The following is a 12,595-nucleotide window of genomic DNA, read 5'->3' on the forward strand; positions in this document are numbered from 1 at the left end:
TTCTGCTAAGCTAAGATACACTCCCAGAGGGCGGCGGCCTAGCGTTTGCAATGCTGTTAAAAGCAGCTAGCGAGCAAACAACTCGGAATGAGAGCCTATGTCCCTACTGTGGCTCCATGGGATCTGTCTGTTGTCCTGAATGCCCTGCAAGAGTCTCCATTTGAACCTCTTGAGTCAGTGGACCTTAAATGGCTCACAGCTAAGATCTTGTTTTTACTGGCTATTGCCTCTGCTAGAAGGTTGTCGGACTTAGGCGATTTGTCCTGTCGTCCACCCTTTTGTGATATTTCATCGTGACCGAGCAGTTCTTAGAACTCACTCAGGTTATTTACCTAAGGTGGTGTCATCTTTTCACCTTAACCAAGAGATTGTGGTTCCAGCCTTTATCTCTTCTGATTTGTCCTCCAAAGAGCGGTCTTTGGATGTAGTAAGGGCTCTCTGTATATACAGTATGCAGAGAAGACTGCCTCTATCAGGAGGCCAGATTCCCTTTTTGTCTTGTTTGGTTTTCACAAACGTGGCTGGCCAGCGAATAAGCAAACCTTGGCCAGATGGATTAGAATGTGATTGCACAAGCTTAGGCGCAGGCTGGACTCCCAACTCCTGCTGCTATTAAAGCCCATTCTACTTGGTCTCTTTGACCTTCTTGGGCTACCTGCCGTGGCGCGTCCACATAACAATTGTGCAAGGCGGCTACGTAGTCCTCAGTGAACACGTTCATTAGGTTCTATGCCTTTGATACTTCCGCCTCCCAGAATGCTTCCTTTGGAAGCCGGGTTCTCATTACCTACTAAGGCACGTCCCCTCCCTTTAGGAACTGCTTTAGGACATCCATGATGTTTCCCTGTGGAACACAATGTACCCTGCTGCAGAAAAGGAGAGTTATGGTAGACTTACCATGGTTTACTCTCTTTCTGCGATGTACATTGGGTTTCACAGGGCGCCCACCCTGACGCACCTAGCTTCTATGGGTTTGTATGGCATTAGCCGCTGGTCCCTTCTCCTGTCGTGAGAATGTGGTTCTATATGACTAAAATCTGCCTTCTCTCTTGCCTGCTCCTGCATTTGACTGGTTGACGAAACTGAGCTCCAGTGCCTGGAGGTGGGGTTTATACAGGAGGCACCAATGCATCCTGGGACAGCCTAAAGCTTTTAGCCTGTTGGTGCCTCTGGATCAAGATCCACTCTATAGCCCTCGATGTTTCCCTGTGGATCCCAATGTACCTCGCAGAAAGAGAATTAACCATGGTAAGTCTACCATAACTCTCCTTTTAATAGGGTAACAATTTAAATATACCTACAGTACATACCTGCAGCACATAGAATAAAGGGCGGTTTAGATTTATAGACGTTATCGATTTGTTGTATTGTAGAACTGTGGCAAATGCTATTAAACTTTGTATACCCTGTAAGGACACATACATCAAATGAATTAAAAACATGATGATTATTAAAATGTATTAAAAAAAATAAACAGCCAAACTTTAAAACATTTATACAAGCATAAATATGCATTTTTTTTTAAATAAAATGCTATATATAGAAATCTATGTCTAAATAAAAATATAAATGATTTGCATGATTTATCCCAGTATCCTTGTAATGTAGAAGTGTGGTGAAACCAGAGTCCATAAAGGAACATTTTGGAAAAGAGCGATTAGTGCATATGATTATCACAGCCATAACTAGACATTTTGGTGCACAGTGCCAGAAAGAGAATTGGTGCTACCGAACTAAAAGGACAGTGCGCCAAAGGTGCGTGGCAAAAATATATAAGATGCAGCACGGCCCGGCTACCTATGTGAGAAGTAGCCGGGCGCTGCAGCTACCTAGTGATGCTTGGAGAAAGGAGAACACTGCATTCCAGCATAAAAACCTCATATCATCTGAAACGGGTGTAGTATGTCTGACCAGCAGTCAGGAGACCGCCGGTCAGCATACCGACGCCGGGATCCCGGCGGGGAGGGGCGTGTGCAGCAAGCCCCTTGCGGGCTCGCTGCGCTCACCACGCTGCGGGCTCGGTGGCGACCTGAGGTTGCCACGGGTTCTATTCCCACTCTATGGGTGTCGTGGACAGCCACGAGTGGAAATAGTCCCTGTTGGTCGGCATGCCAACCATCTGGATAGTGAGGGGGCGGGATGTCGGTGGAGGTCATGTGACCGTCGGTCTCATGTCGGTGGAGGTCATGTGAGCGTCGGTCTCCCGACCGCCGGTCACATGAATACCACCCTTTGAAACATGGTAGTGGTCGGCAGAGGCGTAACTAGGGTTTTTGGAGCCCAGGGCAAGATGTAAAATGGCGCCCCCCCCCAAAAAAAAAATAAAAAAATAAAAATAAAACATAGCAAAAGAAGCATGTGCGCCGCTTGTTCTATGTGAGGGGAGGAGAGCGCCTCTCCTTCCCCTCACCGCTCCAGGACAGGTCTCCGGCGGCTGTGTGGCGCCGGTTCGCTAGCCAATCAGAGCTCGCGGACCGGCAGCCAATCAGGAGCCGGTCCGCAAGCTCTGATTGGCTAACGCCGCCGGAGGCCGGACACAGCAGCGCTGCTGGCAGCGCTGCTAGGGCTGTCAGCGGCGGTGAGGGGAGGGAGAGACGGTGCGCTCTCCTCCCCTCACATTTCGGCGTGACGGGGGCGAGTGGGGCATGATGCCCTGGCCGCCGGCGGCGCCCCCCTCTCATGGGCCTGCCAAGGCGCCCAGGGCACGTGCCCCACTCGCCCTACCCTAGATACGCCTCTGGTGGTGGGGGTGGTGTCATGGTTTGGGCATGTTTTGCTGCATCTGGCTCAGGACAACTTGCCATCATTGGGGTAAATTTACTAAGATGGGAGTTCTATTTAAGATGGGATGTTGCCCATAGTAACCAATCAAATTCCAGGTATTATCTTCTAGAAGGTGCTAGATAAATGAGGAGAATGTGATTGGTTGCTATGGGCAACATCCCATCTAAAATAGAACTCCCATTTTAGTAAATTTACCCCATTGATTCGACAATTAATTCTGAATTATACCAAAATATTCTAAAGGAAAATGTCAGGACATCTGTTCATGAGCTACAACTCAATAGAACGTAGGTCATGCAGCATGACAACGACTCAAAGCACACAAGTCATTCCTCCAAAGAATGGTTAAGGAAGAATAAATGCAAAGCAAAGGTTCACATACTTTTGCCACTCACAGATATGTGATATTGGATAGTTTTCCTCAATAAAGTTTTAGGCCAAATTTCAGCAGAAATATAGAAAATTCTAAAGGGTTCACAAACTTTCAAGCACATATATAACTATATATACAGTATATATATATATATATATATATATATAGTAGTTAAAATACTGGCTGTCGGGATCTCGACATTCAGGAATCCTGACCTATGCAGGATATTCCCAATACCCCCACTCAATGCCTCGCTGCCCAGATTCCGACACACGAGATGTCGCTGTCGGTATACTGACATCCTGTCTGTCGGTAAAATATACTGATTCCATATTTATTATAATATATATATATATATATATACAGTATATATACAAAGACCAATTGCGCTCAGTAAAGCCTTGTTGTATACTTGAATTCAGTACTTCCTGATTTTCATATATGTTCAATGAACATTCCTCCAAAGTGTGGGTTTCTACACACAGAATCACCTGTAAATATACCCTCACACCAAAGATACGCCCCAAAAAATGGCCAAAGGCCTAATTAGATATGATACCAATTACTTTTCTTAAAAAGTACATAAAATTTCACATGTTCACATGAACATCATAAAACAATACATTGAGATACAGCCAGAATATTCCTTGTCATTTCCAACAGATGGAAGATGGAAATCAACACCCTCACCTTTTCAGGTGTGAGCTCAGGGGGTGTGATGACATTGAAAAACTGCAAAACCTTACCAAATCTCTCACTTTCCGAAACTCTCACTATATTACATTTGGCCCTTATTGCTTAAATGTATAAATGTAGTATCATAAATAAATAAATATATATATATATATATATATATATATATACACATACAATCCAAGGTTAAGGTCAATGTACAGAAGGGGTACTTGTTCTTTCCCCAGGACCATACATTACAGGTAACCATGTTTACCTGCAATATGTGGTCCCGAGGAAAGGGCAATTAATGACGGCATTAGGTCTGATGTTACAAGGTCTGCAGGCATGGCACTAGCTGCCGTGAGTGGTGCAGTTATCAGACAGATGACCAGGTGAATACAGGTTATTATAAGCAGTGAGTGGGATATTCAAAATGCAGAGGATTCCAGCCAGGCAATCTATGATATGTGAGTTGTTGTTAATTCAAAGAATATTCATTTCTATTGTTCATTAAATTTAATGTAATCGTACTTCACTACTGTGTGTCCCCTTGTTTATATTCTTATATGCAGAGACTGTTGTTACATTGAGGGCTGGAGAATGGAGGGGTGCTGCGTGAAAGATGATTCTACTAACACGCATATTGAATTACCTTTGCACATGGTAATATAACTGTTTTGTGCTAGTATATAATATAAGGGGGACGTACACACATATATATCCCATATAATGTTATAATGTTGGCAGCTGTTACGACAGAGGCCACAGAGATAGCCAATGGAGGAGTAGGGATGGCAGCAGCTATGGCAGATGAACTCAATGGGTCCAGCAGCAGAACTGAGATAATTTCAGTAGATGCCCAAAATCACCCCGTTCTTAGTGTAATGACTCCTCAGCACTAACATGTCATTTTCCACTGATTTCCCACATGTATCACTGTGTAATATTAGTGGGAAGATGCTGTTGATGTGAAGCACGGCCATCACCAACTGCCATTACCAACTGCCGCCCGTATGCTACATTTGAATGCTCCATGGCATAAACCCCCAGTGCACAGCAATATCACTGGCATTTCTTGAGTTGAAGCTGCTGCTGACGCATGAGAAAAAGCCTCCCAAGAGAGATCACGTTTGCTCATTAATATCTGCAGCCAGCGATTCACCAGTAACTGGATCTCAGCGCACAATCATATCTGTGTTTTTTCTTACTCTCACTTTTTTTTTTTTACATTCTCCAGCTACGGTCACCAGCTACAATGAGCCGGAGGGAGTTAGCCCAGTTGCTTGTCCTTGGAAATGGAGGAACAAACTATAACATCAGTGAGACATAGCTGAAGTCAGGACGCCGTAGACCAACTAATGGTGGGCCATCATCTGGAGGAGGAACAGCTGGACCATCATCTGGAAGAACGGCACCATCATCAGGAAGAGAAAGTGCTGGACTATCATTGGGAAGAGAAAGAGCTGGACCATCATCAAAAAGAGGAAGAAATTAGCCCAGTGCCAGTGAAAATCGCGCAACTACACTGAAGGCAACACTCCTGAGGCTGAAGAATATCCTGAGGCCCATTTTGCCCAGTATTCCCACCTACAGCAGAAGGAGGAGGACGTAGAGTACTGTACCATATGCATGTCTGACACTGAAGTTGGAATGGAAATGGCTATAAAATCCTGCCACCATACCTTCCATGTCCCTTGCCTGACACAATGGCTACAGATGAACAGCTACGACCTGGACATTTTTCCCATCTTATCTGAAGGGAGGGCACCAATCAGAAGCAGGAGCAGAGAACCCAATGTAAACATCAGAAGTATATAGTGGTGAGCTTGTTCCCTTTCTTTCTTTGCTTCAAGATCAATTATATATATAGACGTATATATAAACAATCCAAACACCGGCACTCATTGACTCAAAAGAATATACTTAGCCAGGTGCCTTCCCATAGTTGAACCAATTCATAATTCCACTCCATTGTGCTTTTTTTTTAACTGGCGCAAAAAAGCACAATAAATAGTGCTTAAACATTGGCTAAAGAAGCTATGGTCTAAAGTTGTTTATTTGAATCCAGAGTGCCGCTGTTTGGAAATACTATACATTTTATATATATATATATATACAATTTGTACAGTGTCCGGCTCTCACTTAATGCTGCCCATCTGCGCCGGGTGCCCGCATGCAGGGAAAAGTAGATACACAAATAGTAATATGCAGCACTCCTGGCGTCTTGAGAAATCAATCATATAATGCACATTCGTTTGGCAACGTTTCAGTGACGTTTATTGTGGCACTTTCGTCAGATTTAACAACAAACAAGGACAAACACTTACCTATATACCCCTGTGCACCAGTGTGAAAGCGCTGCTCCGTTGGCGGGACCAGTTCCCGGGCGGGTGGCGCGTAACGTGTGACGTCATCAGCCGATGCGTCATCACTGTGCTCCCCATCACCATAGCTACCAGGATACAACAACAACAGATCATAGCGTATATTGGAGAATGCCAGTTTACATGACGCAGTCACTATACAGTAAATGGTCACCATTTGCATTAAGTTGATATATACAGCACAATAGCAATCAAACTACCTGATGTTAGTGAACAATCTTAGAGTAGCATGTTATTTTAATATTTTAAAAAAGATAGTCACAATGGGGGGGTTTAACTACTAACACACAGCATAATACGTAGTCTAATGCTTGCCCCAAGGTACTGGGTAGTTTAATCAAATGCCCTACTATGCACACTGATAATTTACAAAAAACAATTTAATCCCAAGTGCTCGTTAAGCCCCTTGGAATGCAATGTACCCAACTGATGGATCCAACGTGTCTCCAGTCGTAATAATCTAAGACCTCGATTCCCTCCCCTCATGGACTGGGGGACATGATCTATCATGCGGTACCTCAAAGATACCAAAGAGTGTCTAGCTGTTAGGAAATGTCTAGCAACCGGTTGGTCACTATGGCCAGTGGTAATAGCAGCCTTGATGGCCGATCTGTGGGCTGCCATACGTTCCTTGAACATTCGTTCGGTCTTCCCCACGTATGACAGCCCACAGGGGCCCACCAGCTGGTAAACCACATATCTGGATGAGCATGTGAGACGGTACTTGATGGAGATGGATCTACCAGTAAGGGGGTGTTGAAATTGGTCACCAGGGATAAGGAATTGACATGTAGTGCAGGTACACCTAATGCATCCCTTTCTACTGCTGAGGAAGGTAGTGGTATCACGAGTATTGGTTATATCAGCCTTCACCAGTATATCTCGTAGATTACGATTTCTAGAGTAACAACACATAATTCTAGTATCCTGTAAGGGGAGATCAGTATCAGACTGCACTACTGGCCACAGTTTTTTTACTTTCTGCTGAATGGCTCGGCTTTGATAGCTATATCGATTGACCCATGGTAAGAACTTATCTGATCTAGTTTTATTACTAGATATCAGTAGTTGCTGGCGGTCCTTGCTAAGGGCCTTAGCTTTCGCTGCATATAGGTCTTGCCTCGGGTATCCCCTTGCTACAAATTTATCTAGCATGATATTCATTTGGGATTCCGCTAATGTGATATCAGATGTAATACGTCTGATGCGGATAAATTGTGAGTACGGGAGCCCCCGTTTTAGCGGTCCAGGGTGACAGCTCTCAAAGTGCAACAGATTGTTTCTATCGGTAGGTTTTGTATACAGGGAGGTGGTAATCTGGCCCTCATTAATTATAATTTCTACGTCTAAGAAATTAATTGATTTGTTACTAATGTTGTATGTAAATTTAACCGCATGGTTCTTACAATTATGTTGCTCAATCATTGCTATGAATGCCTCCTCTGTGCCTCGCCAAAAGATTAATAAATCATCAATAAAGCGATAATATAATACAATATTACCACTGATCACTGGGTCACTAAAAAATATGTCCTCCTCAATCTCGAACATATACATGTTACTGTACGACGGGGCCACACTGGACCCCATCGCACAACCCCTCAGTTGCAGATAAAATTTTCCATCATATAGGAAAAAGTTTTTTGTAAGAACCATTTCCAACAACCCCATACAGAACTCCAATTGAGGACCATTATACAAACTGCTATTCATCAAGAAATTTTTAGCCGCCGCAATACCCTCGCTATGCGGTATAATAGTGTAGAGACTCTGTACATCTACACTACAAAGCAGTATTGGTTCTGTAAAGACTGATAATTGGTCAATCTTTCTGAGTAGCGTACTGGTATCTAATAGATATCTAGGATGATTCTGTATGCTTGGTTGGAATAATGCATCAAGATACACAGAGATAGGTTGGAACAGGGACTGTCTCGCAGAAATGATTGGGCGGCCTGGTGGCCTTACCAATGATTTATGGATTTTGGGGGTTGTATATAATAATGGAACCATTGAATGGCTAGGTGTTAAAGCTTTACTCAACTCATCACTGATAATGCCCTGCTCAACTGCAGCATTAAGGAAAACATTAAGCTCATGCGTATAGTTAGGTGTAGGGTCTCTTGGCAGTGGAAGATACGTCTCACTATCACAAAGCTGCGTATCAATCTCTGCTTTGTAGTCATCGATATTTTGTATGACCAGAGCACCACCTTTGTCCGCTGGCCTGAAGATCAAATCCTTGTTATTTGCAAGGTCATTTAATGGTGACCATTTACTGTATAGTGACTGCGTCATGTAAACTGGCATTCTCCAATATACGCTATGATCTGTTGTTGTTGTATCCTGGTAGCTATGGTGATGGGGAGCACAGTGATGACGCATCGGCTGATGACGTCACACGTTACGCGCCACCCGCCCGGGAACTGGTCCCGCCAACGGAGCAGCGCTTTCACACTGGTGCACAGGGGTATATAGGTAAGTGTTTGTCCTTGTTTGTTGTTAAACCTGAGGAAAGTGCCACAATAAACGGCACTGAAACGTTGCCAAACGAATGTGCATTATATGATTGATTTCTCAAGACGCCAGGAGTGCTGCATATTACTATTTGTGTATATATATATATATATATATATATATAGAGAGAGAGAGAGAGAGAGAGAGAATCATATAGCCCGGCACTCCCCTGGTGAAATCCGTGCCCCGGTGCCCTCAGTAAAACAGCTGACAATAGAGAGGACAAAATGCTGCAGCACTCAGGGTCTTATGAAGATGCAGTGTATTGTTCAGAAATCACATCAGTTTACACCAACGTTTTGGGGAGTTCAACCCCTATGTCAAGGTGTGAGTGTGCATATATACACAGTATATATATAAGGTTCAAACATAGTTTGTTTTCTGAACAATAAATAAGAACATAATTTATATTTTTTTCTTTTCTTTAAATCTGTAAATTTACACTTACAGAACATATACAGGTTGAGTATCCCTTATCCAAAATGCTTGGGACCAGAGGTATTTTGGATATGGGATTTTTCCGTATTTTGGAATAATTGCATACCATAATGAGATATCAAGGTGATGGGACCTAAGTCTAAGCACAGAATGCATTTATGTTACATATACACCTTATACACACAGCCTGAAGGTCATTTTAGCCAATTTTAGCCAATATTTTTTATAACTTTGTGCATTAAACAAAGTGTGTTTACATTCACACAGTTCATTTATGTTTCATATACACCTTATACACACAGCCTGAAGGTCATTTAATACAATATTTTTAATAACTTTGTGTATTAAACAAAATTTGTGTACATTGAGCCATCAGAAAACAAAGGTTTCACTCTCTCACTCTCACTCAAAAAAGTCCGTATTTCGGAATATTCCGTATTTCGGAATATTTGGATATGGGATACTCAACCTGTAGTACAATGGCCCTCATTCCGAGTTGTTCGCTCGCAAGCTGCTTTTAGCAGCTTTGCACACGCTAAGCCGCCGCCTACTGGGAGTGAATCTTAGCTTATCAAAATTGCGAACGAAAGATTAGCAAAATTGCGAATAGACACTTCTTAGCAGTTTCTGAGTAGCTCCACACTTACTCGGCAACTGCGATCAGTTCAGTCAGTTTCGTTCCTGGTTTGACGTCACAAACACTCCCAGCGTTCGGCCAGACACTCCTCCGTTTCTCCAGCCACTCCCGCGTTTTTCCCAGAAACGGTAGCGTTTTTTCGCACACACCCATAAAACGGCCAGTTACCGCCCAGAAACACCCACTTCCTGTCAATCACATTACGATCACCAGAACGAAGAAAAAACCACGTAATGCCGTGAGTAAAATACCTAACGGCATAGCAAATTTACTTGGCGCAGTCGCACTGCGGACATTGCGCATGCGCATTAGCGACTAATCGCTCCGTTGCGAGAAAAATATATCGAATGAACAACTCGGAATGACCCCCAATATTGGGGGAGATGTACTAAGCTTTGAAAAGTGATAAATTTCACGGTGATAAAGTGCCAGCCAATCAGCTCCTAACTGCCATGTCAGTTTGAAAAATGACAGGAGCTGGTTGGTTGGTACTTTATCACCATGCAATTTATCACTTTTCAAGGCTCAGTACATCTGGCCCAACATTACAGTTACTGCTTTCTATCCTTCTCTGAGGTGACACGCATCAGAACTGGCAAGATTACAGTCAGCACTTTTGGTGCAGGCCCTTTATGGGAGTACACAAAGGGCCTGATTCATGTTTGTAAGTAAAGCAATTAAGCAAACAACTGGGCTAAACCATGTTGCTTTGCAAGTGGAGCAGATGTAACATGTTCAGACAGATTTAGATTTGGGTAGGGTGTGTTCAAACTGAAATCTAAATTGCAGTGTAAAAATAAAGCTAACATTTGTGGGTTACAGCAAAAGCAGCTTGTATTTACCCTGCACAGAAAAATACTGTATAATCCAATATAACTAAACAGAAAGGAAAGCTGGGGATTAGGGCTACTGGCGACACCCTATTAAAAAAAAATGACATTAGGGAGCCACCTCGTGGGTGTGTTGGAAGAGCTGCTAGGCTGCTAATTACTTTTTCAAATGTTGACAGTTACATTCAACTCATTGATAACTTAAGTATTGCAGTGTAAAAATAAAGCAGCCTGTATTTACCCTGCACAGAAACAAAATAACCCACCCAAATCTAACTCTCTCTGCACATGTTACATCTGCCACACCTGCAGTGCACATGGTTTTGCCCATTAGCTAACAAATTTGCTGCTGCGATCAGATCTGAATTAGGCCCTGACTACTAAAACACCCAGCCTCAAACTCATCTTTCGAAGCTTCATAGGGAATTAATGGCATTCCTGGCTCTGATATGTCTTTGTTTTCAGTTATTAGACTCACAAATATGGCAACAAACATTGCATAACTAATGAGTTTAAAAAAATAAAATAAAAAAAAGGCTCAGCCATCTACAGTATCAGATTAACTACAGGGCACCCGGGACAGTCACTGGGGGTCCCCACACATAGGGGTCCCCTAGATAAAGCAGCATCACCAATATGGTGAGCACTATGGTATATGTGGACTGAGGGTTTGTGTGCATAATGTGAACTGGGGACACTACAGTGGTGCTTGGAGTATTTACTCATTAAAACATCGCCAGCATATCATATTGACAGTTTTATTGGTAGGGGACCCACAATTTATTTGCTGTGGGGCTAACACAAGCCTTAATCTTGCCCAATACCACAAATGTAATAGGCTTTTATTATGGATGGACTACACAAACAGTTTGTTCAAAATCAATAGTCTCTTCAATGGGTTGTGTGTTTTGTTGTTTTTTTATTTAACCCTAATAGGAACTGAAATATCAGTGACTGGAAAAGAGAACCCTAAAAGAGGAGAAGACATGTATTATACTAAAATGTCAAGTTGCTGATTTTCTTTATTTATATTTCTGTTTGCTCTTACCTTTGCCTTTACTTTTTCCCTTTTCCTTCACCGTTTTTCTAAAGTCTTCTTTGATTTACCTGTCTTATCTTAATTTTGCAGCTTTATATAACCTTTCCTCTCTCTCTCTCTCTCTCTCTCTCTCTCTCTGTGGCTGTCTTTTGGAGTCAATATTAGGGCCAGAGCATGCTGCATTTGCTGCAGCTGTGGCAAAGCCTGAATGGACCTTGGGTGAAGAAGCGTCACAACCTTTGGTGACACCCAGTGCGACAGTATCATAGTGTGTGCATGTGTGGAGGCGCACATGCTCGTGAGACTGGGTATGGCCTCACTTTGCAAAGCCATGCCTAATTGAGTGATGATTTGATCCCAATCTGGGCAGCCCCCAGCCTCTCTCCTGGCACTCTTGTCATGATGGACAGACCCTAGCCTCTCTCCCACCAGTCTTGTTATGATAAGCAGCCCCTAGCCTCCCTCCAAGTTCCGGCACAAGAAAACAGTGTGGGTGCTGTTCGTTGACACCATCCGAGGAGGTGACATTAACTTAGCCGAGCAGCTCTGCTATTTTGGTGTCACACCATGTGGACCGCACCTCCGGGTGTCTAATCGGCATAATAATTAAACTGATAATGGCGTTATTTAATACAACCCATGGGTTATTTTTGTATTTACATCTATTTTACCACCTACCTCCCCATCTATCGGGGGTATCCAAATAGAGTTGAAGAAACATAAGGCGTGAAAAACTGGCGTTTTCACGATTTTTCTCAATGTTTCACCCTTATGTGCACACAGAGGGAGACCCGCGGAAATGATGTTACGGGGAAACTTGCAACCACAGCGCACACAGAGGGAGACCCGCGGTGTGATGCTGTCAGTCACCTCAGGCACCCGGAAGTGAGGTAGCGGGTAGAGCGCTGTCCTCACCGT

General features: G+C 43.3%; 1 protein-coding gene across 1 annotated transcript in view; it reads right to left on the reverse strand.

The window, feature by feature from the left end:
• The window catches only part of LRRC34 (leucine rich repeat containing 34), a 70,922-nt gene that overhangs the window by 26,301 nt on the left and 32,026 nt on the right, over positions 1 to 12,595 (reverse strand). Inside the window, 1 exon segment of the mRNA XM_063916211.1 lies at positions 1,311 to 1,406. Coding sequence (XP_063772281.1) covers positions 1,311 to 1,406 — 96 coding nt within the window.

This window comes from Pseudophryne corroboree, chromosome 4 (assembly GCF_028390025.1).
Source record: "Pseudophryne corroboree isolate aPseCor3 chromosome 4, aPseCor3.hap2, whole genome shotgun sequence".
Lineage (NCBI taxonomy): Eukaryota > Metazoa > Chordata > Amphibia > Anura > Myobatrachidae > Pseudophryne > Pseudophryne corroboree.